General features: G+C 39.2%; 1 protein-coding gene across 2 annotated transcripts; it reads left to right on the forward strand.

The window, feature by feature from the left end:
• PPIL4 (peptidylprolyl isomerase like 4) lies at positions 1-26712 on the forward strand. Of its 2 annotated transcripts, none has more exons than XM_089530216.1 (13): positions 1-129; positions 2197-2264; positions 2545-2609; positions 3621-3738; positions 5169-5311; positions 5892-5988; positions 7401-7517; positions 9466-9590; positions 11050-11116; positions 12382-12493; positions 17016-17112; positions 20387-20522; positions 25005-25091. In XM_089530216.1, the coding sequence occupies exons 1-13, from the start codon at positions 60-62 to the stop codon at positions 25005-25007; spliced, it is 1218 nt and encodes a 405-aa protein (XP_089386342.1). In that variant the 5' UTR covers positions 1-59; the 3' UTR covers positions 25008-25091. The 2 variants fall into 2 exon arrangements, with proteins under 2 accessions (XP_089386342.1, XP_089386341.1); XM_089530215.1 differs by having other exon boundaries at positions 3-129; positions 25008-26712.

Genomic DNA, 26712 nt, shown 5'->3' on the forward strand with positions numbered 1-26712 from the left:
CTTCCTTCCGGGGGAAGAAGTCCCTAGTGATCTGGGCGGGAAGCGAGGCGGCGGGCGCCATGGCGGTGCTGCTGGAGACCACTCTGGGGGACCTGGTGGTGGACTTGTACGCCGAGGAGAGGCCCAGAGGTGAGCCTCGGCCCTGCCCTGCCCTGCCCTCCCCGGAGGCCTTCCCCGGCGCCCACTCGTGTCAGGGAGCCCTAGGAACTGCAGTGCTTGGAGACGCTGAGCCTTCTCTGCCAGAGAGAGCTCTGGTGGTGGGGGAGCCACAAGAGACTACAGTCCCCATGATTCCCTAGCACTGAACCAAGGCAGTTAAAGCAGTCTCAAACTGGGTTGTTTTGGATCCAGTCCATTTGGGATCCATTCTTGGGGTGCGTCCAGACTGGAGAATTAACCCAGTTTGGCACCGTTTTAATTCTTTTCTGGCTCAAGGCTATGGAATTCTGGGAGCAGAGCTCCGCTCTGGGCCCCACAACAAACTCCATCTCCCAGAATCCCATAGCCCTGAGCCAGGGCAGTTAAAGCGGTGCCAAGCCAGGTTATTATTTCTCCAGTGCGGATGCAGCCTTAGACAGACTCCGCCGCCACTTCCCCCTTCAAGCTGACTGTGGAGCTTATCACACCAGGGCCATTCTGGCATTAAAGAGAGACTGAAGCGCATTTAGAGACATTAAAGCGCAAACAAAGGGGAAGTGGTGTGCAGTTGCATGAATGGTTATCGCAAGCAATGTCGGAAGTGCGTTCTCACCAAAATCCCAAAACTAAAAAGATGCATGTTAATGCTTCTTTGGGACCACTTTAATGGCACATATTGTGCAATGTGTGAAACCGTTACGCATAACTACGCGGTTTTTCCAGGATATATACGAGATAAACTCCCATCTCTCAACTGGCAAATTCCAACTGTCTGATTCTGTCATGGAGGAGGAGGAGGGGATTCCTTCTGGACAGGCCCAGCTGCAAACCTGCCCCTCTTTTATGGCCCCCGTTGGCCCTATAGACAGTATGGTCAGTTGTCAGGGGGTATACAGAGGGCCCTTGGTATCCAGGACCCCCCACGGACACCAAAATCCATGGATGCTCAAGTCCCATTAAATACAATGGACAAGTAAAATGACGTCCCTTGTATAAAATGACAATAGTAAAATTTGTTTGTTTGGATTTTAAAATGTTTTCAAGCCATGGGTGGTTGAATCCATGGATAAAGAATCCGTGGATAAGGAGGGCTGATTGTAATTGTAGACTATGGGCCAAAACACACTGGAGAAATAATCCAGATTGGGACTGCTTCAACAGCCCTGGCTCAAGGCCAGGGAATCCTGGGAACTGTAGTGTTGTGAGGCATTTAGCTTTCTCTGTCAGAGAGCTCTGGTGCCACAACAGCAAACTACAATTCCCAGGATTCCCTAGCACTGAGCCTGGGCAGTTAAAGAGGTCTCAAACTGGATTATTTCTCCAGTGTGTTTTGGCCCTTCCTCAGGGCTTATCTACCCAGTAGGAAAAACTACTGGGTAGAAACAGAAGGACAAAATAAAGCAGCTTCCGACATTTATATGGCGCACGCTTCCAGAACAGGTGGAAAGTGAAATGAAGCCACCTCCAGTGCTAAAACCAGAGTGAAAAAGAAGCATACTCCGGCTTAGCTCAGAAAATGTGCATCTTCCCTGCTGCATATAAACATCTTGATGCGAGTGAGAGGCTGCAGCAAAGCAAACAGGTGAAAGTGCAACAACTCCAATGGATGTAATAACATACACAGACCAGGCAGTCCAACACCAGGGATGGGGTGAAGGGGACAAGTGTGGGGGGCCTTGATGATTGTACTTTACCAATGTATCAATCACAGTCCAGTTCCCCAATTCCTTGTACGGGTGGAGCATTGTATCTTTCACTTTGTGGACAGAAGGGCAGCCATCCAATGGAATGGCCTCTGGGTGGACATGGGAGGTACTTGGACATCACAGGTGGTGATAGTGTGCATACATGCTGAGGAAGAAACCAAAAATAATACCCAGCAGCATGGCTTGACACTGCACCATGCAGTCAGGCCTTGCATATTCAACCTTGCTGTATTCAGACTGCATCCACACTGCAGAAATAATCTAGTTTGACACCACTTTTTAAAGAAATTAATTGGGACGAATTTTTCTTAGGAACATACAACACATTTCAATTGTTTTAATTTTTTTACAGCATGTCTAAATTTTCTGAAACTATGCAAGATCAAGTACTACAATTACTGCCTTATACATAACATACAGGTAAGCATTTTAAACTTTTTTTCTCCTAGGCATTTAAGGAACAATCCTTTTAAAATATGTATCATAAATGTGTTATAAATATGAATATTGAAAATGACAGTAGGAGATATGTGTGTGTGCCCCTCTCTGCTTGTCACTTCATTTATGAAATGAGAATAATAGCACAGTACAGTTATTATCAGGGCAAACAATGAAGACTGTGAAATGCATTGCAAAAAGGAACATCCAGTTGATATTGATAAATAATATAAGGGTACCTTTATATCTTATACTGTTTCAGAGAGACTTTATTGTACAAACTGGAGACCCACAGGGAACTGGCCGTGGAGGTGAATCCATCTTTTGGTGAGTGTCATTTAAGCTCTGATCATGTGCATATCTAGTTAGAAACAAGTCCCTTTCATTGCAATGGGATTTTGACCGTTTTAAATGTGCATTTGTTTTGGCTATCCATTAGTTAACTAAGGTCCAAAACACACTGTAGAAATAATCCAGTTTAAGACCACTTTATCTGCCATGGCTCAGTGCTAGGGAATTCTGAGAACTGTAGTTTATTGTGGCACCAAAGCTCTCTGGCAAAGAAGGATAAATGTCTCAAAAAAGCTACAGTTTCCAGAATTCCTTAGCATTGAACCAAGGTCTCAAATTGGATTATTTCTGCAGTGTGTTTTGGACCTAAGTTTCATATGAAGCACTGGTATATTTCAACTGGGCTGTCCTAGCGTTTCCCCTGAAAACAAGAAGTTCTTTGTACTTGATGAGTTACATTAGTTTCATCAAAACAGAAGTGGAGAACTTCAGAGGGACCAGAGGCCATTTCCCACCAACTCCCCCAAACCATCTCACCCCACTCCTGGGGAAAAAAACCCACTTCATTTAAAAGGAAGGGGGGTAAGGAAGGAGGATGCATTCCAAAAGCAGCCACTTTCCACATGCCTCAGCACATCGAATGGCAGTTTTCCATCTGCTCTTTCCATGAAGAATTGTCCTAGGCCTTGTATATGAGTTGACATGTGTTCAGTTACAAATGTGTGTGGTGGTGATGGAGCAGTCAGAAATGGCTGCCTCTCTACTAGTGGAAATGCTCCACAAAATCAGAAGTCCTCTGTTGATCAAAAGTGCGATTCTGTCCACAAATTCAAGATCCAACCAGGAATATTTGAAGAGTGGCTAAAAACAAATCTCTTTGCTTAGTGCAGAAATTGAGCAATAACTTGAAAAATGATCGTATGGGTAGATGTTCACAACATGTAGCTATAAATGTTCCAAAGTCAGCAAATTTTATTTTATTTCTCATTGGTAGAATATAACTTTTCAACAGTTTTATAACTGTTAATCTCCATGTGTATGTTCCAGCAAATTATATGGGGACCAAGCTAGATTTTTTGAAGCAGAAAAAGTGCCAAGAATTAAACACAAGAAAAAAGGGACAGTGTCAATGGTGAACAATGGCAGTGACCAGCACGGATCTCAGGTAAGTCCACATTATTGTGATAAATAAAACATTATGATGAATGGAAGCTGAAAGTTTCTCTTTGGTACCAGAGTCTTGTCCCTGTATTTCCATCTATGTTAACTGTCCTCTTAACATAGGAGCCCTGGTGGCGCAGTGGTTAAATGCCTGTACTGCAGCCACTCACTCTAAACCACAAGGTTGCGAGTTCAAAACCTAAAATGAGTACCCAGATTGTTGGGGGGAAATTAGCTTACAGTTGTAAACCGCTTAGACACTGCTTAGATGGTATGAAGCGATATATAAATGAAGCTTGTTTGTTTCCTCTTGTTAGATGAGTTAGGAAATTAGAAGGCTGTCTGTAAGGAAATAAAGGCCTGCCAGAGTCCATGCTATTTTCCAAACGTGGTTGTAGATGTTTGATTATGCATTTGAGTGATCTGAACCGTGGACTGTAAATGAGAATTACTGGTAGATAATTGTGAAAAAATGTGTAGCTCTCAAGAGCAAATGACATCACAGTTCTAATCTGCAACATTATATTGCCTTTTGACATTCTTAGGCTGGCATCCTATTAATGACAAATTCTAGTGGAAGACTAGAGTAATTTCAGGGATTGCTATTCTCTTCCTCCCTCTGCAGTGATCTAGCCCTCTCAACTCACTGTTTTGTTGTGATGATTCAGTGGCTAATGGAGATCTGTGATAGCCTCTTCCCCCATGGCCATTCAGTGGAGAAGCATTAGACTGAGTCTCCATAGCCAGACACACAATGATTACATCATCTGCCAGGATCTCTGCAGGACCCAGGGGATCTCAGCAGAAGATGTCATTGTTCTGAAGGAGGCTATGGAGACATAGCCAGATTCTTTTCTGATTTCTCCCCTCCACTTCTCACCAGCCACTGAATGACTGCTGTGTGGGTGTGGGTGTGCTGCAACAGCTAAACAGTTAGTATGTATGAAGGGAGTAGTAATACTATTTCTGATGCTATGGAGAATTGACAGGTTTCTTCAGATTAAGTATATTTTGATAAGTGTCATTTAGCTGTGTCAAAAACATATAACTCCACTCACTGTGAATAATAGCCAGTGTTATTCTCTGTTATTCAGTTCTTCTTCTCTCTTACAGACCACAGCAGCAATGGGCTGTTTTATTGAAAGTTGCTAAGAACACACAGAATGTGCCAAAGACTAAATTTATAACATTTTACAACATTTTTATATTAGCTCCTCTGAGATTGTGGATAGTGTGTGACAAACCATAAGAAAAATGCAGTGATAAAGCAGTGAATAAAATCTATAAAATTAATGTCCAAAAGATTAATATACTACCACAGTGTATTGCCTCTAGTGCTTGTCAAGAAAATAAGCAAATTGATCCCAAATGAAATATAAATTACATGGAGGTCTTCTCCATTCTCCTAATTCTAAAACATATTTCTGTCTTTAGTTTCTTATTACTACAGGTGAAAACTTAGATTACCTAGATGGCGTGCATACAGTGTTTGGTGAAATAACAGAAGGCATGGATGTCTTGATGAAAATTAATGAGGCCTTCGTTGACAAGGATTTTGTTCCCTATCAAGACATCAGGTTTGACTTTATTGTAAAATATAGAAAGCCACACAAAGTAACAAGATGTCAGAAGTTTCCACTTGAACAAATTAAAGTCCAGCATTGCATCCAGCATGCTGTTCCTCTTAGTGGTCTGCCAGTTGCATCTGGGAAGTCCAGTAGTAAGACATGGGAGGCTATAGGTTTTCCCACATTTTCCTTCCAGGAACCTGTATCTGCACACTTCTTTTCATTCTGAACTTTCCTTTGGTTATCATGCTTAAAAATTTGGATTGATCTGTACCTTTGAACTTACTTTTCAAAGTCCTTGAAACAGTGGTCAACTCTGCATTTTAGTGAATTCCATACATTAATTATGTGTTTTTCATTAAGTATTTTCTTTTGCCTGTCATGAACTTACTGCAATAAATTGCATAGTAAAGTTCTGTTTGTGAGTGACTTGCACCCTTCCCAGTTAATTTGCCTATATTTGCTTATAGTTTATTTGATGATGGGTGGATGGGTGTTTTTTTTAATATGTCAACAAATGTATCTGCTTCATAAATAAAAGGTGATGTGATAATAAAATGAATATACACTTCTTATATTTCCTATTTAGAGTAAACCATACAGTGATCTTAGATGATCCATTTGATGATCCCCCTGGCTTGACAATACCAGATCATTCACCAGAGCCTACAAAGGAACAGTTGGATGTGAGTGTTGCTATTAACATCTTGTGATACCGAGGGGAGGGAAGGTGAGGGGAGAAGGGAAGAGAAAGCTTAAGTGCATGTCCATATCATTTCCCATGAGAGACAGAGATGTAACACCAAAGATGGAAGAAGAATTGGTTGTCAGTCTACCTGTCTGCCTTTTCAGATGTTTAAGAGTATTTTTTTTCATTATGAAGGTGGAGGGATCAAAAATTATCTTGTGCTGATACTATTTAGATAACTGATAATCCTGGAAATGACAAGATAAGGACCTTTTAAATGAAGGGAGCTTTATCTAGAAGGTCCTTATATTGTTGTTTCCAGTATGCATTATCCATGAGAAAAACCTAAACCTATACTGACACATGGGAGTTTATCGCACAGGCCCCTGGAACAGGCCTGGTGCGTTACAAAAGGGAGTGTAATGGGAATGGAAGGCGGCATAGAATACAGTTTACCTCACAGGAAATCACCATCGCTGCCGAAAGTTTCCATTGCATTATTGATGCGTCCGCCAGGAGGCAATTTTCAGGAACTCTTTAGAAGCATTCCTGAAAATCGCCCACTCTGGGACGCATCTGGAACGCGATGGGAACTTCCAGTGGCGGCATTCTCCTGTGCAGTAAACTGTGTTCTATGCCTCCTTCTGTTCCCATCACATCCTCTTTTGTAACACACCAGGCCCATTCCAGGGGCCTGTACGATAAGACCCATGATTTTTTGTGAGTGTGTGGTTGGAAGATGTGGTCCTCCAAGGTGGGCTGCTAATGCCTCTCACAGTTGCCCACTCTTGGTTTAGTGTTATCAGTCAAAAGGCAGCCTACACCTCTTCTGTCTTTTCCTCTTTGACAGACTTTTTGTGGGAGGAGGGGAAGCATAAATCAGAAGCTGGTTGCAAGTGGAAAGTGAGAATTGGCTCATAATTAATGTAGTAGAAGGGACTTTAAATGGTAGTGTTGTTTTATCTTTTAAACTGTTTTAACTCAATGCTTTTAATACAATTGTTTAATTTTTTAAAACTTTTGTATTAATAGGGGTATTCTTTACCTGTACTTTGTTTTCAATTCAATGTTAGCAGCCCTGTGTCCTGTGTAAGGAGCATGGCAGGATATAAATGAAATGAAACAAATAAACAGTGCATGGATTATCAACAGTGTAATATTTATGGGGTTGAAGCACAGTTTTGTCCACTTTACTGTGTAGGTATCTGATTAAAATGAAGTGCATTTACACTTATTCTAAAGTATATCTGTATGACTGCCCTTCCTAGCATTTTGGTATATTCACTTACTTTTCTGCTGTTTTATTTAGCTATGTCTTCTTAAGTTATTAATTGATTGGGGAAAACCAGTGACAAGATATATGAGTTGTGTTAAATAGTTGTTGTCTTTATTTATTTTAATGTAAGACAGAGTGGAAGAATAGGAGCTGATGAGGAACTTGATGACTTCAAAGGAAGGTCTGTTGATGAAGTGGAAGAAATTCTAGCAGAGAAAGAGGCAAAAACACAAGCTATTCTTTTGGAAATGGTGAGTATGTTTGGCTTATTCACCCAAAGTAATGCTCCGAGATGTGCACCTGCTTTGCTTCATGTGCTCAGGATTTCATGTTAAATGGATCTAAATTGAAATCCTGACTCACTGTGTAATTTTTATCACATCTCTTGTCTCTCAGCAACAAGTACCTCATCTTGTAATGAGAGGGAAAGATAAATGGGAGTTTTTATCTATATAAATTTAACAGTTTCATGCCCAGATAATTTTAAGGAGATACACAATTATAAACTGGTTTCAACAGATGTATTGTTATTGGAACAGGAACTTCACGTGCAAATTTATATGCTCATTTATGGATTGGTGTAGCTAGGCATGAATAAAGTACCTTTTAAAAGTATAGCTATGGCTGAATCAGTGCACTGATTGACAATTCATTTTATGCATGACCGCTCATCAGGAGGAGATGTAGAGTGTTAACGTAAGTCCCTATTCTTATTCCCCAAAGTGGATTCCTGGTCATATCCACCATTCTTTTATACTCCTTCTGTGTCTGGGATGGCAGCTTGTGAGGCTGGTTCCTTTAGCTTGTTCCTCATATGTCAAATATAAGAGGTCAGATGATTTTGTTCATAACTGCACATTTTATAAGACAAATTAGGATTTTGTAAGTCTGTAGCACCTGTGTTAATTCTGCTATAGCCCATATCCGTTTTAAAGCATAAAATGTTTGTATATTTATTTAATTTCTACCCCCTCCTTTCTCCCACTGTAGCTCCAAAGGTATCCCACAGTATTTTAAAACAAATACAGCTCAAACATTGGGTAATACAAAAGATTAAAACAATTAAACAAACAATCATATACATATTACATTAAACAGTTTTTAAAAGACAATTAACTTGTATTTTTATCATTACTGTTATTATTATGACACAGTACTTCTCAATTAAAGACCTAATGTGACAGACAGTCAACACTCGAAGGTCTGGGCAAACAAAATGGTCTTCACCTTCAGTGGAAAGAAAGAGGTGGAAAGAGAGCCAATGTAGATTCCTGTAGGAGAGAATTCCACAGTCTGGGATAGGCACCAAGAAGACTTTCTTCCATGTCCTCATCAAATATGGGCTGAGAGTCTGAGAAATCTCTCCCTCAGGAACTTAAAAGTCAGGCAGGCTCATATGTTGAACTTCAAAAACATAAGAATTAGTGAGCATATAGTGAGGATTAGTGAGCATGCAGTAGAGCAGGCCTGCACAACATACAGCCCATGGGCTGCTTGCAACCCTCCAAAGGATTTCAGGCAGCCCATAGGGACTTCGAGGCTCCTCTGCCACCTGGCTTTCTCCCGGGAAAGAGCTGGGCTGCAGAGGGAGAGGAAGGGCAAATGCATGCCCCCAAGCCTCCTCTGCAGCTGGTCTTTCTCCAGAGGAGAAGGCCAGGGGACAGCAGAGGAGTAAGGGCGAAAGCTTGACCCTGAGTCTCCACTACCGCTGGGTTTTCTCCAGAGGAGCAGACAAGGGCTGCAGAGGAGGAGGAAAGGCAAATGTGTCCATAACTCATGATCTCTGACCATTGGCCATGCTGGTTGAGGCTTATCAGAATTGTGCAAGGTGTCTGTAGGACATCAGCTTGCCTACCTCTTATATTGGTTTAGATGTTATAACATTCTCAAATAACAAGAACAGTTTTGCCTTACTTTTGAGCTACAAGTTCACTAGAGTAACTGTCTTCCAGCACCTTATCATTTGGAACGTGAGATCAGTGATGATTTAAAAGGGTATAAAACAAAATTTCTCATTTTGTTTATCTTTAGAGCTGCAGCATAATGATAGACAGTTGTTATATTTGCACTATACACTTCTGAACAACCTTTAAAAATTTGTATATTATACAACCATGTCTTGGATTATAAATGTGAATTGCCAGTTTCTGCATAAAGTAGACCTCATATACCAACTTGTATCATTTTTTTATACTTCAGGTTGGAGACTTGCCCGATGCAGATATCAAACCACCAGAAAATGTTCTTTTTGTCTGTAAACTTAATCCTGTAACAACCGATGAAGATCTTGAAATTATATTTTCCCGGTTTGGGTCAATAAAAAGGTAGTTATAAAAAATCTGCACAAGAAAGAAGTTAGCAAATCTGTTTAAAATCCTTCTTTTTCAAGATTGGCTTGTTTACATTTTTTCCAGTCATAAATATTTTGTTTCAACACTTGACTCTTGGGAATGAACAAGATTGAACAGAGATGGCTGGTGCTGGTAGCTGAAAATCAAAAACATTTTCATGGATATGAAGTCGAAGGCTTTCATGGCCGGTATCCATAGTTTTTTTGTGGGTTTTTCGGGCTATGTGGCCATGTTCTAGAAGATTTTCTTCCTGTTGTCAGGAAGAAAATCTTCTAGGACATGGCCACATAGCCCGAAAAACCCACAAAAAACTTATTTTCATGGATAGGCAATAGCACTTGATGTGCTTGCATTTTTCATCTGTTGTACCATCATTATAGAAGAGAGACAGACACTACAAGGTCTATTGTAGTGGCATCTTTTCAGAGTCCTTTTTTCTTTTCTGTATATCTCCCCACCCCCACTTGTGGTTTAATCTTTTGAGACAAATGTGTCTCATTGTAATGTAATACTAGACTTCAAAATTCATCTCTAGCTAGTGAACCACTGAGTAGAATTCCACTTCCAGTACTGAACTCTTAGGAGAGGTCCTCTTGAGCCAGATAATTTTCTTCTTCCAATAGAACAAAGCTTTGAATCAGAATACAATGTGCCTGCGCCATACATGGGCACACTATACGCGGCTTCGAGTTTACGCTGAAGCCACATGACAATTGGGTGCGCACATTCCCTTGCGCTGCGAGCATGCACTCTGTTGTTTGAAATGGGGCGCAAGCAAATGCGGATTTCCTCTTACACGGGGGGATCCGTAATGGATCCCCCGCATAAGGGAAAAGGGCTGCTGTATATTAGAAGAATGTAGAGTGTAACACACCTTTCTTTTGCATACCAAATAATTGTACTTCTAAGCAGAAAATACAGTGCTGTATTTAGGAGCAAGTATTAATTTGGCAATATTTTAAAAGCTTAGTGCTATATACTTTCTGTCTAATATTTCCAAGGCTAGCCCCTGTGATCTTTGCCTACTCAACTAGTGTATCTAAAATCATTTCTTAACTTAATTTCTCAACCCACAAGTCACTTATATAAGAGTGGAATGAGAGTACTGAGTACACATAACTAACATTGTTAAAGATGTGAATACTATCTGGAATTTCTTAGTACCCGTCAATTTTGTCACATGTTATATGAGTTATGCTTTCATATTTCATCTTCAGATGTTTTGTGGGAGAGATCCATGTCCAGATTTATGCTGTAGAACGGGACCCCTTTCTTTGACCACTAATATGAAAGCAATCTATGTGAATGGGTGCAGGTTGTTTCCTTAGAGTTTTGTTAAAGCAGTTTCTTAGCCATTTTACTTCCTAACAGTATCTGTTGAACAGTTGTTATTGCTTTTCAATATTCAGAAGGAAATATTCTATTTTTTCAGTTGTGAAGTAATTCGAGATTGGAAAACGGGTGAATCCCTCTGCTATGCATTCATTGAATTTGAGAAGGTATGTGGCCTTGAAAATGCATTGCTGTTCATTAGTTTATATAGCACTACTTGTTCCTCTTTTGAATAAAATTTATATACCACCTTACCTGAAAGACATTCCAAACATCAACATAAATTCCTGGAATACCCCCAGTACTCCATAATAAAACTTTGTTTTGACCTTTTGTGTTTACCGATTGAAACTAGTCAAGTGCATTGGTTTAAAATTTATTAGGGAGCCTATGACTCAAATGTATGTTCTTTACAAACAGTAGAGGAGCTTCTGGAAAGTCTGGTGATACGTTCACCTTGCAAGGAGTTTGGCCAATGAAAATGTCATTATATTCTTAGTATAGAGGTGGCCCATTTACACACAGATCCATTTTGATTGCTTGATTACATGGTTCAGTATCCTGGAAGAATACATTCAAGATGTAAATCAGAAGTCAGAAACAGGCTGAAAGTTAATTTGTGGGAAGAATAGACTCTCAGTAATAATAATAATAATAATAATAATAATAATAAGTAGTAGTAGTAGTAGTAGTAACAGTGGCAGTAGTAGTTGTTGTTGTTTTGGCTGGCACCCTGTCAGTCACGATGTCCTAAGTTAGACTTGGGACATCATAACTACTTCATATTCTTCAAAGATATAGCCGTGTTAGTCTGTTTCACTCCACCAGATGCATTTGAGGAAGTAGACTGTAGTCTATGAAAGCTCATGCTGCCAATTTCTTTCAGTTAGTCTCAAAGGTGCTACAAGATCTCTACGTACTGCTTCATATTCTTGTTTGTGACCGTAGTACTATTGCCATAACTGCAGGTGATTGTGAAACTGACTTTAAAAGCCAGTCAGCTGTCTGAAGTGACAGATGTCTATTTTTCTGGAATATCGGGTGCTGCAGACACAACCAGCTCTCTCCCACCAACAAACAAAGCAGAGAAGAGCAAACTCAGGGACCCTTTCAGGGGTTGCAACTACCAGTGTTTTTATATATCAAAATTTAAATAACAAATTAGAGAAATGATGATGATAAATGATAATGGAGAACAGTGGTGGTGGTGGGATATCTGGTAGGCAGAAATTACCGTTCCATACAGAAATCAACTTAAGAAAATCATTATGGAGTTGGTACTGAAATGTCCTGGAATCCTTTGGTTGTATGGAGGAAGACTTTATTGGACTCCTTTGTTTATAGCAGTTCCTTTTTCCATTCGTATTAGAATGGAAACTGTTAAGATATTTTCTAACTTGAACTTATACTTTTTCCTTGAAATTCACACCAGGAGGAAGACTGTGAGAAAGCTTACTTTAAGATGGATAATGTATTAATAGATGACAGGAGAATACATGTGGATTTTAGCCAATCGGTTGCAAAGATTAAATGGAAAGGAAAAGGTAACTTTTTATTTTACATGCCATGTCTTTAACTGCTTTATTACAGTTTCATTAAATGTACACAAGCACCAGTATTTAGCTCATATCTAAGTTCACTTACTTGAAATACTAACTCTTTACTGTTGGCAACCAGTAAAGACATTTCTTCTGAAAGTGGATAGTAGCAAGTACCTCAGACTTCAGGAAAGATTCATATAATAGTGGGGTAAGTCTCATTGCTGTCCAGGTGCGCGCTCTCTCTCTCTCTCTCTCTCTCTCTACCTCCAAAGAAGGAGACTCCCCCACTTTGAATCTCACTGATTTTCTGATATTTAGGAGATTATCACACCCGAGCTTAATGCGGGTTAAACACCAGTAAAATGCTCCAGAAGCATGAAGGCTTAATGGCTGGTCATGCTTGTGACACTCCCTGACTCCTCTCCCATCCTCAAAGCCTCCATGGAGCAGCCATTTCTTCATAACGAAAGTTCCCATTATTGAAGAAATGGCTGCTCCGTGAACATTGTGCTGACGCAAGAGTGAGGGGATGCTTCAGTGACACTTCAGAATGCTCAACCAGCTATTACACCTCCACGCTTCTGGAGCGTTTTGCTGGTGTTTAACCCATGGTAAGCCTCCCGTGTAATAATCCCCTTAGTCCTTCTCCTTGCAATGAAGCATGAAGTTGCCCATGTTCCTGTCTGACAGGGAAAAGGGCAAGGGATTTCTCCTGTCTCCTATTCTCTCCTCGTTCTGATCTGTCAATACAGGGTGCTTCCACAAAGTTGGTAGAGTTATAAGGAAATTCCTCAGAACATTTTAGCCTAGATTACCCCATGTTGGTATATCTTGATAAGGGAATTCCTCACCTGATTTGCAATTAATTGCATCAGCCCTCTTCCCCTAAGAAATAAAAGGGACAATAAAGACTGCTAAGGAAGATAGGGAGTTCCAAAACATATTTTCTGAGGACACTATTGGACCATCTCCTTCATCAGAAGGGAAGAATGAGCTGTCACATGGTAAACAGAGAATTGTCTGAGCAGAAACAAGCATTTTCTACAAGCTGAGAATTTTTCTGTTCATTTTCATAATGCTTCTAAAACAAGAAGGCTTTCATTTTCAGATAGCAAGGCTAATCTGTTTCAATACAATATACAAGGGGAAGGGGGGTTCTTGTGGTAACTTTAAGATTAACAGATTGATTTTGTAATAATTGGTAATAAATACAAGATGGATAAATGAGAGAATCAGTTTGTTCTTTTTGGGAAGCCTTCCCTTTCTTTTTCTCTGTACACATCATGAAAGGCTTAGAGTTTTTCAGAGGCAACAGCAGAAGAGCTTTCTGGCTTCTCTAGATAATAGGCTAAATAAATAAGAATTGCCTCATGACTCTTGAGTGTTTAGAGTTCGCTTAATGGATGGCTAATTCCTGGCATTACTGTGAATAAAAATCATGCTTAGTTTATCTGTGGATCACCCTGTTGACCTTATGATCTCCTTGTTTGTTACTGTAGTTTCTGATTCTACCTCATCTGAACTTGGTTCTTTGGGATTTGGGCAAGTTAGCTGAGGCTGCTGCTCTAATTGTGGTTATGTGTTTATTTGATGTATGTTTTCTGCTTGCATCTTGACAGCAAATGCAATAAAATTGAAAATGCAGTTGTAGTATTTTCCCCTTTGACAAATGTTTCTTTTTTTTTTGTGGGGGGGGGGGGAATGAAACAAACAAAAAGATTCATTGTCCATTGCCTAAATAAGAAAAGGCTTTGATGGCCTTCTAAAGTTATTTATGAGCTGTAAACAAATAATTCAAGTGGAAGTGTTATAGCGCTTCCTACCAGATAGCAAGATCCCCTAAAATATGGATAGAGGTTAAGAAGCTTCAAAATGCTGAAAAAGTTTTTTCCACAGATAATTGGTTTTAAAGAGTACAAGGCATGGTTTAAAAATCACGGAATTTCCAAAATTCCATGAAAACCCACTAGGTGATCTTAGGCAAGTCACACTCTCTCAGCCTCAGAGGAAAGCAAAGGCACACACCCTCTGAACAAATCTTGCCCAGAAAATCCCATAATAGGTTCGTCTTAGAGTCTGCATGAGTTGGAAACTATGTGAAGCCACACAGCAACAAACAACAACAACTCATTTTATAGGCAAAAAGTATTCTCAGCCCACTTGTAGAGCAAGACCCATATATATATATCCCTTGGCAAGAGACATGCAGGGAGGAATAACTGCAGGCCTTCCTGGACATGAGTCCCAGGAGGAAGAAATGCAGTGTTCTATAACATTGGAGCTCTCCAGTTCCTGCAGATTTTGTAGTCTGTTCTTTTCTATAGCTACACTGCTAAGGGGTATTACTATATGTTGTTTGCGTATCTCCTATTGCCTTCAGGGAGTGTTGTTAAATAGTATTACAACCACGGCTTTGGTGTTATTTTCTACAGGCATTCCGATGGCCTGGTAAAGTGCTAGTTATCATTCTTGCTGAAATATTTGTTAGATCTGAGAGCATATACCCAGAATTTCAGCTGCTAAATGTTATTAATGCAAGTAGTTTACATGTCTCCATATTCTTCCCATTACACTACTTTTTTACTTGGTGTTTTGGCCATTCCAGTCACTAGTATTGATGTGCCAATTTGAACCATAGGTGGCAGCACTTACTTGAAGGTTTGGCTGAGATTCTGTTAGCACACTCCACCAACAAGCTGTGTTTTTGTGTGTGCCTTCAAGTCGCCTGTTGACGTATGGCGACCCCATGAATTTTTCATAGTGTTTCCGTAGGCAAGGAATACTGAGAGGTGGTGTTGCCAGTTCCTTCCTTTCATTTAGCCTACAGCACATGGTGTTCATTGGCTGTCTCCCATCCAAGTACTAATCAGGCTGAGCCTGCTTAGCTTCCAAGATCAGATGAGATCTGGTGCCTTTAGGGTATTTAGGCCCTATGTAGCAGGACTTTAAAAAGTTTCATGCACAGGAGCAACAAGTAAAGGGAGAAGAAATTTTCATCACTACTGATGAGAGGGTGTTGGCTTCTGAAAAGGCTATTTTGGCAGCTTATTGTGGCAGAGGTAATTTTCCACGCTGGCCTTTCCAGAATACCCTGGCTTTGCAGACGGATCTGGAAGCTAGTACTGCAAAGTAGGCTGCTCAGGAGCCAGGAGCTTTGCCTCTCAATGGTGATGACAAAGACTTTTTTCCCTCTCCCAGTTTTGCAGAAGTGCCCTGTTCTTGCAATATACAATACTAGATCTTCAAAAGCATTTCAGCCACTGAATTCTGTTTTTAAGCAACATGTTGAGCTACTGTCATTGAAACATCACAAGCATTAAATTTTGCTGTTAAGAATTTAGAAAGTAAATTATTCTGGTGTCAAACACACAATATGGATAAAGTATGGATGCTTCCAGTTAATTTGCAGCCTTACTACACTATGGTATAATACGGTCATACACTTGAATGTGGGTGATGCTCTGTCTGTCATCTATTAGGTTATATAGCATATGTATGACATCCATGACAATGTTTTTTTATGACAAACTGAGATAAAGACAGTTCTGTCCAGGGAAGCATTCTCAGACATTAGCTGATTGTTATTTGATGTTTTATTTTAATCTCTTATTTGTATATATTTATTGAATGATATTGTGTATCAATTTGCTATTCTATTCTATTTTCTAGAATATATGCCAGTGGCAGGTCCATTTTATTATATTTCATGTACAGCATTCTGTAAACTTACAGCGCTCCATAAATAACGTTTAATAATAATAATAATAATAATAATAATAATAAGTAATCATTTGCAGTACTGATTAAAAATCAATATTATTGGAGGGCTACTCTTGATGAGGCACTGTGGAATGCCAAGAACTGGTTCACCTGCAACTTTTAGCTTCCTTCTGCTGCATTATTTTAAAGTAGGAGAAAAAAAGGCAACTGGAATCTGACCTGATTTAGACTAGCTACATTGCTAATCTCTTGGGCGTGGATGGCAAGAGAAAAGGCGAGCTTTTTCCTGCCATTACTGAAATCTAGCTTCATGATTGCTGCATCACTAGTGTGACAGAACTTCTCTCCCCGCATCAGCTCCTTGAGCAGCGCAAAAGCAGATTCTGGAAGGTTTCCCAGTTCTGCCACAGCAGGTTTTGGGCTTGCTGGCAGAACTGTAGTGAGAAGGGGAGGTTGCCACCCTCCTGATTCTTTTTGTTCCAGGAGCAGAAGCCCAGTATTGGTTACTGCCCAATCTTCCTATGGAACCCATCTCATCAGAATCTGCAATGTAATGGCTCATTTTATATGATTTGAATATAGCAATCCTTACGTATGGTATCACTGTTATAAACATTGCAGCTTGTACTGTATTTGTTCTAGAAACTGTTTTTCTGAGGTCAACATGTCATATCTCTCCTGGAAGATACAGAAAGACTTATGCAGTGGTTACAAAACTGATGTTAAGGTTTTGCTTTAGAGTGGGTTCTATCTTTGTGTCCTATTTGGATTCATGTTCAAGATCAATATCTCCTCTTATAAACAGGTGGGAAGTACACAAAAGATGATTTCAAAGAATATGAAAAAGATTGTGACAAAACTTCTAAACTGAGTCTCAAGGAGAAGGCAAAGCCTAAACAAGAGTATCCTTCAGAACTAAATGTTTGTGTTTTGTGTTAGAACTATTTTTCTAGATTACATTTTTATTATAATAAAAAAGCTGAAATCTGGATGTATACAATATCTTTCAGAACTTCTGGATTGTATTTTGCTACTTTTGATTTTATATTATATGCCGTAGGAAGGTCCTTATCTATATTTTGGTATGACTTTGTAAAGTGCCGTGTAAAACCTCGGGTACTTTATAAATAAACTTTAATAATAATAATAATAATAATAATAATAATAATAATAATATCTATTTTTTGCACAACATAACTAGAAAATGTTTTTGGGATAGGAGCATCAGAACAGACAGAACTCTGGCCACCTGATTGTTAAAAGTATTTTATCTCCATGTTGGAAGTATAGATTTCACAGAATCATAGAATCACAGAGTTCAAAGAGACCACAAGGGCCATCCAGTCCAACCCCCTGCTATGCAGCAACTCACAATCAAAGCATCCCTGACGGATGGCCATCCAACCTCTGTTTAAAAACCTCCATAGAAGGAGACTCCACCACTCTCCGAGGGAGTGTGTTCCACTGTCAAACAGCTCTTACTGTCAAGAAGTTCTTCCTAATGTTTAGGTGGAATCACTTTTCCTGTAGTTTGCATGCATTGTTCCATGTCCTGTTCTCTTGACCAGCAGAAAACAAGCTTGCTTCATCCTCGATATGACACCCCTTCAAATACTTAAACAAATATTCAAATAAAACATTTAAAATAAAATAAAAAATTTAAATAAAACAAATATTTAAAATATCTTATAATCGCTTAACCTTCTCTTCTACATGCTAAACATGCCCAGCTCCCTAAGTCCCCCCTCAGAAGACATGGTTTCCAAACCCTTCACCATTTTGTTTACCCTCCTCTGGACGTGCTCCAGCTTGTCAACATCCTTTTTGAATTGTGATGCCCAGAACTGGACATAATATTCCAGGTGAGGCCTGACCAAAGCAGAATAGAGTGTCACTATTACTTCCCTTGATCTAGACACTATGGGGCTGGACAGACGGGGGGGGGGGAAAGGGGTGGACAGAGGCTGCCCCTTTATCCCACGCATCATTGCCATGGTGACTGCACATTGCGGCAACAATACGCTCAGAAAAAGGAGCTGCAAAACACAGCTCCTTTTTCTACCGGTGCCAAGGTGCCATTAGCACCCTGGAGTGGTGCGGTGACGTCCATTGCGTGCCACACCGTTTGGATGAGGTGCACAATGCACGTCATCGGTGCATGCACCGTCAGAAGGCACATGTGCAAAAATGGCGCTGGGAGAGTGCAGTAGGGCTCAGGAGTGTGGGGATGCTCTGCTCTCCCGAGCCCTTAAATTGGCCCCAGGCCAGCGCATAGCGCCCATCTGTATTGGGCCTATGTTTCTGTTGATACAGCCTAGAATTGCATTGGCCTTTTTAGCTGTTGCATAACACTGTTGACTCATGTTCAACTTGTGGTCTACTAGGACTCCTAGATGCCTTTCATATGTAGTCTCATTAAGCCAGGTGTCCCCCATGCTATATCTGTTCATTTCATTTTTTCTGCCTAAGTGCAGTACCTTACATTTCTCTGTGGTGAAATTCATTTTGTTAGTTTTGGGCCAGCTTTCTAATCTATAAATGCCATTTTGAATGTTGATCTTCTCTGAAGTATTACCTACTCCTAATTTGGTATCATCTGCAAACGTGATAAGCATTCCCTCTATTCTTTCATCCAAGTCGTTGATAAATATGTTGCATAGCACTGGGCAGAACCATGGTGCCCACTGCCCAGGATTTAGCAAATATTGTCTGATTTCAGTAACTTCTTGTCTGAGGCTGATAGTCTGGGCATGTAAACTCTCATTGCTATACAATGTTTGGGAATATATATGTAAAATGTTAGTGTATTTATCTGCACTCCACGTTTGATATAGAAGATTTTGAAAAGTGCATTCTACAGGTTTTTGTTGTTTCTTGTCTTAAACACAAGAGCTCATCTCAGTGTCTCAGTGAAACCTTTTGGGATGAGAAAGAGAACAACTCCTTCCATCAGGTGTACTTGCAATGAAAGAGGTTGACACTGGAAGAAGAAATGTTTACATATGCTGAGAGTCCCCCACCACAAATGCTAGTTGTATTTTGCTTCCTCTGTGGATCAGGTGGCTCTAATGGTTGTATCTCTCAAACTCCTGACTGTACTTCTAGGGATTGCCTTTGTGGACAGGCTAGCTGTACCACAAAGGATGGTGGATTGCCACCACCATCAACATGCAGAAGTGTTTCTCAGCAACTAGCCATCATAAGGTTTAAACTGCTCATCAGGATTAAACTGTTCCTTTGAAAAATCATGCTTCACTCAAATTACACTGATATGTATAAAATGGATTTTTAAAACATTCACTAGTTTTAACATGGAGAAGGATAAATGCAGCAATGCATTGAAATAAACTACAGTCATCCCTCCATATTTGTGGATTTGAATATTCACGGATTTCATTAATATGTTCTCTAGGACTGTCTAGGTCCTCCAGTGCAACTCTGGTAAACTTTAACTAAACATTGCACTGAAAGACCATTTGTAGCTACTCCAGTGCCATTCTATGATCAGTGTATATTGGACATTGACCACAGAGTTGCACTGGAAGACCTAGAGATTCCTAGAGAGGTGTCCTCTCAGGTAAAAAAGTGTTTTTGTTATTTGTGGTTTTTCCATATTCAGGTCTTGTTCCCCTAACGCTAGTGAATATGGAGGGACAACTGTATTATGTTTTTAGTTTCATTCTTCAGAATCTTATACATTCACATGTATACCTGCTAGTGCAGCAAAACAACTGATTCTGTTGAATTTAGCTGTCTTGTTATAGCTTCTATCTTGTGAGGAATGCCATACTGAATGCATCAGGAATTCCCTGGTACTCTCCTCTGACATACCCAGTAATTGCTTCCTTTAAAAAAGCTGTCAAGACGGATCTCTTCCGGCAGGCCTTTCCTGAATAAAAGCGCCCAGCCACAGAATGACTGCCCCCCACATCATGTATTAGCCCACCACTCTGTCCTCATTGTATTTTTTATTGTTTTTAATGGATATTTTAATTGTAACATGTTTAATCCTGTTTTAAAGGGGGGAATTTGGGACATAATTTTGTAAATGTGGATTTTAATGTGTTCTGAGCCGCTTTGATTGTCTTGTCACAGAAAAGTGGGATACAAATAAAAGTTTTATTTATTTATTTATTTATTTATTATTACTACACTTTCCTTAACTCACTACTACAGCTCAAAATATGACCTTATATTGGAAGAAGCAGAGCCAGAAGCCAAAACAAGTCATAGGCACTCTGACAAGAAGAGGAAGAAACACCACCATTCAGATGACAATGATGAGGGTGAGAAGAGGACCAAAAAATCAAAGGTGCTGGATTCTTGCTCTTTCAGCCTAAGAATATGTTTTAATGATTTACTATGTCAAGAAAACATTTGACAGAGAGGATGAGTGTTTTTCCCAGCTTGCTTAAAAGCATGTTATTGTCCATACCAATACCAAGAATATTCTAACAAAACATTTCCCCAGTGTCCATTCATATATTACTCTGCTCTTGTCTCTACTGATTCTTTGCTTTGCTGCCTTCATGTGTGCATAGCTTCCTACATCTCACTGAATATTCATACTTGGTTCCCTATCCCACCTTCATGTGGGCTTGCGACTGGAAATGTTGCTATTTTCCATCACGTTGGCTTTAACTATGGTGACTTTTGCCAACTGGAAACCATTTTGTTTCTCCATACTGTGTCCCGACAATGGTCCTCTGAAAAACGCATAAAGTTCTCCCCAGTATATTTCTTTTGTTCTGCACAGCTACCCTTGCTCTCTCCCATCTGCATTTCAGGAGCTCTGCACAGAGACTCCCCTTTGAAAGCTTCAACTTTGTACAAGCTTTCATTTTATATGTCAAGCTGCCAGAGCAGACATTTGTCAGTGAAGCTATGGTCAGAATGCACCTGGTGCTTGTCACTTTTCACAATAGATATACTGTTAAGTTTATTTGTTGCACAGTTCTTAAAGTTTTCTTCACATGCCATGCTTCTGGAAGCTACCTATATTATACTAACAGATATTTAAGTCTTCTTGTTTCTCTTTTTTGGGATAAATTCAAGACTGTATGTTTGCATGTGAATTAGTCAGCAGTGCTTAAGATTAATCCCAGATCTCCATGTTGCAGCCCAGTCAGGATTTCAGTTTATGACTTTATGACTGTTCCCCACCTACACATTGTGAGTAGCCATCTTTTTTCAGGGAGTCAGCCAAAGAACACTGTCTATGCTGAATGTAAGCTTTTTTCCATGAAGGAGAGTTCAAAAATGACACTTGATCTTACTTGTTTGACTTCCTTTGTGCCTGAGTGTCAGTGACTACTCTCAGTTATTTCTCTTAGCTATCTAATTGTTCATTTACATATCAACAAATCCAGCATGATGTAGTGGTCCTCACATATCCACCCTTGGGCCTTTGCGATTTTCTTTCTACTTACTAGGAGATCATATCTCTTTCTGTGCCCCTTCCCATTCAGTCTTAGATGAGCAACTGCATGTCAAGAGATGTGGACATGTTCAAATGGTCCAGTTTTTTGTCTTAGGAACAACTGTGGGCTGCCTTAGCCCCAGAAATTCTTCTTTGAGGAATAATATAATCAAAGCAGGAAGTTTAGTCCACAGCTGGTTTTATTGATTGATAGCAGTTGCTTTACCTTCACTGACTTGGCATCCATCAGCAGCATTTTCAATGCAGGGGGATATTGCCAAGGCTATCAAGTAATTTGAATTGAAGAAGTTGAGAATATCCACTAACTGTTGCTGTTCCCTTTCCCATGAAAATGTGACCCTCTGTGGAGTAGGGAGACAGACATGGTTTCCCCAAAGGGGAACCACATATCCCTTTGGCAGCGATCCTACTGTAATGGGCTTATTCTCACAATAGTCCAGTTTATATTTCACCAGCCAAGGCAGAGGCACAGTTGGGTTGGCAGTGGGATGATAATTCCTGCTGAGAACAGCTGCATCATGATTTTGGTTTTGTAAAGAAGCAGCTCACAATTGTGTTTCAGGAGTCCTTGTAGAGCAGTGTTCCCCAAACTGTGCTGTTTAAGGGATTTTGGACTTCACTTCCCAGAATTCTAGACTGTTGGTCAATATGGCTGCGGTGTCTGGGAGCTGAAATCCAAAATCTCTTAAAGGGTTTGGGGACCACTGACCTAGAGAAGAAGTAGCAGCAGGAGCTAGTCAGCTGGCTCCCCTCCTTTTGCCTTCTAGTTCTCACACCTCTTTCTCCCCACAGCAGTGCAATATCTATGATTTTTATTGTTCACTAAGTTTTATTGTTCAAGTAAATAGATTTACTTTGATAGGGGACAGGATATAAAAATCATGGAAATTCAAGTGGATCTAAAGGGGCTGGAGGTTCTGTGGAGGAAATAAAGATGAGGAGTAGCTGGTGTTTGGGTTAGTACTTTCCTCTGAATCATATAAAGATCCATGGTCAGTTGGTAGAGTAAAAATTAATATTTAAGTATCAACTGCTTTTTTTAACCTAGAAAAGAATACTTAACAATCTCTCTGATTCAGACATTAACCCTAGGGCTAAGGTTCTTATATCCAAATTATTTTACATTAAGTTGGTTATTATAAGAAGAAAATCTGTTTTTTTTTAAATCCTGTTTTTATTTTGTATCATCTATTTTTATCCTTCTCCAGCCATTTTTGATATTTCTGTGCATTACTGTATTCATGAAATACATTTCTTAGTTTATTAGAAATTTATTTTAAAGCTTAGATTAGCACTTTTGTTGTAGATGGATTTGAGTGAAAAGGTATTTTAGATCAGCATATAAAGTCCCTGAACACACATATATGCACATTTATAAGTATCCAACACAAATTCATTAAACAAAAATTAGTTAAGCAATAAGTAGACATGCACAGAAAATGGGGGAGGATAAGAAAGTAATAGTTATGCATTCAATATACATCAGAAATAAAGTAAAGTATCAAATCAAAATAGCAAGTACTAGTCACAGCTCCAAAACCAACAGCTTTTTGTACAAGATTTAAAACACAGCCAACCATTTTTTAAAAAGTAGCCTATTTCAAATTATCAGGCTGATCTTGCACGAAAAGTAAACATGTCAGAAAAAGCTTGAGGTAAAATTTCATGAATATTGATGCATACATATCATACATAAGATAAGAGATGGAAAAATGATGATAGGGAGGTCCCATGCCTATGTAAGGAAGAGTGATGTTATGTTTTGGAAATAACTTGTTATACAGTTACACAGTTTTGGTTCTTGCTAAACTAAGTGGTGCTTCTGTTGAGAGTTCAAAAACATGGTGTTCAAAAATAGATGAACAATGCAACTAACTCAGTTCAGTTGTAAATTCACAATAATGGGTTATATTAAAAAGTGGTCTAAGTGAAAATATGCTGTTCTCCTTTCCACAAAAATCCATTTTGGCGGAGGGTGGGGGCTTATGGACCACCATTGGACGTCCAAACAGAATTGATTACGTTATTCCAAAAAAGTGAATTCTCTCAATTGGGCAGATAAATTTTGACTGATTGGAGCCCTCTGCAATCCACTTGGCTCTGTTTTGAAGGGGCTCCATTAAGGACTGCTAAAAAAACAAAACCTTTTGTAATGGAATATTTAAGGTTATGCTAATGTTGTCGCAGGCCCTGCACATTGTAGGCTCTGAATATGCCTGCATTTGATTCTGAGGTATCCCTGTTTTGATTTACCTTTGCATTTATTTTACAGCATTAATACTGTCCTGCATGGCTTCATTATGTCCCCAGTCAGTTAATACAAAGAACAGTGAAACACTGTCAACTATAGCAAGTTAATATATCTGAATAAGAAATACAGGTTACATAAAAGCAGCTGAATATGGAAAATTTATACAATTTCATTAGTCAACAAGGTTTTTATTCTTACACACTTCCCGAAAACTGATTTTTTTTTCCTGTTCAGAGAACCATTTAACCTGTTTGCCTACTTCTGGGCCTTCATTATATACTCACAGAGAGAAGCTCTGGAGATTGTGTGGAGGATGTTCTGTAAGGAGCAAACCACCAGTTCCTTAATCCTGTTAGCCAGAACAAAATACATGGGTTCTGCACTCCTCCCCATTTCTTTTTTACCCACTCCCCTGTATTTATATACCCTTTCTTATATTCATCTACTGTATTTCAGTGGGAGAAGAAATAACTACAGCTGCTCCAGGGCTTGGATAGCCTTTTCTGCCTTTTTTTAGGGCATAGTGGAAGAACAGAATGGCTATTAATTCAGGGCCTCTCCTTACTAGGTCCCTGATGTTAGAACAAGAACAGCCATGCAATGAAGACAAGGTTTATTGCTCTGACAAGGCTTCTCCACCTGTAATTCTCTCTGAATTAGGATTACTTGTCCTTAATTAGATGAACTGACTTCTAGTTTCTATTAAGCCATAGCATCTAACATTTAACATTATTAGAAAGGATAGCAGTAACCATTGATAATTCTAAATGCTTCTGACTTTTACCTTTGGAAAAACAAATATTCTTGCATGTTTCTGGATCTATTCAGGAACTTCACATTATTGGTAAAAAATACCATGAAAATAGAAACTTTCCTTTCATATCAGTGTACAGTTAATTGTTTCCTTATTCTTAAAGTAAATTAATTCTTGAGAAATTTGTAAGCTTGCACACTCTTCCCATTAATTGGCATAGTCTCTAGGATCAACATAGAAATATCTAGTTATGACATGAAGCATTGGAACTGTTCCTACACCTTTTAAGTAAATCCTTACAACGCTTCATGTAATGTGCAAATAACATCTTGATTCCCATTTTTCATAGTAGGATCCTGATCGGAGGCACAAGGAAGAAAGCAGTAGAGAGAAAAGAAAAAGTGACAAGCGAGAGAGACATCGGAGCCGTAGTCGTAGCCAGTCACGGAACAGAGACAACCGCTATAAGAAGTCCAAAGATAAACATCATGAGGAGCCTTGGGAAAGAGAACATGAGGAAAGGAGGAAATCCAGAAGCCCTAAGAAGACCAGAGAGAAGGACAAATCCAAATACAGATGAAAGGGAATAAAGAAACTCTTCCCTAGTATTTCTCTGACGTATAGCCCCCCAAAGACTTCAGGTTCTGTCTTCTGATGACATTTCCTTCTCAGGCTCATAGGAGGACATCTTATTGTGTGGAGGCTAATAGAGTTTGAAGTTTAAAAAATCTTGTTTTTCATTTTTTTCATTTGAGTTATAGCAAGTTACAGAGTCAAGGAATTCAAGTCCCTACTTGAACAGTGATGAGAAATTTGCAGTGTTCTGGTTATTATAGCTGTCACCCATCACTACCACCAAAAAGGAATCTTACCTAATGTCAGCCTTTAATTGTAGAAGGCATTGAATTGACCTGTTTACTGTAAGGCATGATGAATTTCCTATTCTGTCATCATATGCAGAGGAAACTGCATTTAACTAAAGTAAGGTATACTTATTTTGATATAGGAAATTACTGCCATCTGGATCTTTCCATTGTGTACATGCATATTGAAACAGCTATGTGCATTCATCATAGCACAGAGAATGCATAGAGAGGGTACATTAGATTTCCTGTCCAGAAATGATAACCAAGTATAAAGTGGTTCTACATTGTTTTGCTATTTTGGGCCCTTCTTGTAAAGGCAGTCCTTCATAATATAAAATTTGTAACTCAGACATATGCCCATGTATTTGCTATATCTCTCAGTTCTTAGTGGAATAGTTTTCTGTATTTTTAAAGAGGTATTCTCACTTCATATTTATTGTAGGGCAAATAATAACTCCAAGCAAAGTCCAGATGAGAATAGAAGTTTCACTGGGATTTTGCACTGCATCTAAAAAGTCCCAGTTGACATGCTGTAATGCATATGAACTGGGAAAGTACAACAAAAAACAAAACAAAACAGCATGGTAAAAATATCTCACAAAGTATGTTTTGTAACAATATAAATGCTTAATTAAAAAAACAGGCCAACATAGGAATATACATTAGCATATGGCTTTTTAGCTTGCTGCTAATACTTTCAAAATCTAACTATACCCATCCATTGATAGAAGCCTAGATTCAAAAAGCAAGACTCTGTGTTGAAAGAGCTGATTTCTGAAAGCAGACAGTATACCAGCAGAAAAGGAAATGCTTATTTAAACCACAACCCTACATATGAAATACTGCAGGAATGGACTGACATCAGTTTGCTGCATCTCCAGATGTTTTGAGTAGACACCGTATGGTCCACTTGTTAACATGTGAAAACTACAAAGCAATGATATATACACAGGTTCTCCCAAAAGTTGTGTTAAATGATTTTAGCTATTTATTTTTGTGTTAAGGACATCCTTTCCAGATACTAGTAACTGGCAAGTGATTTTTGCCTGTGCTTGAAATACTGTGTTTTATACAATACTGAGAAAGGGTTGTTGCCATTTTTGTGAAAAGTGCTTCCTTTGTTTTTCATCTGAAAGTCCTTCCATATGATCTCATGTTTTGCAGATTATTCTTTCTTAATAAAGAACTGGG

Source organism: Sceloporus occidentalis, unplaced genomic scaffold (genome assembly GCF_023333645.1).
Source record: "Sceloporus occidentalis isolate IW3139 unplaced genomic scaffold, rSceOcc1.0.p SCAF_6, whole genome shotgun sequence".
In the NCBI taxonomy this organism is placed as follows: domain Eukaryota; kingdom Metazoa; phylum Chordata; class Lepidosauria; order Squamata; family Phrynosomatidae; genus Sceloporus; species Sceloporus occidentalis.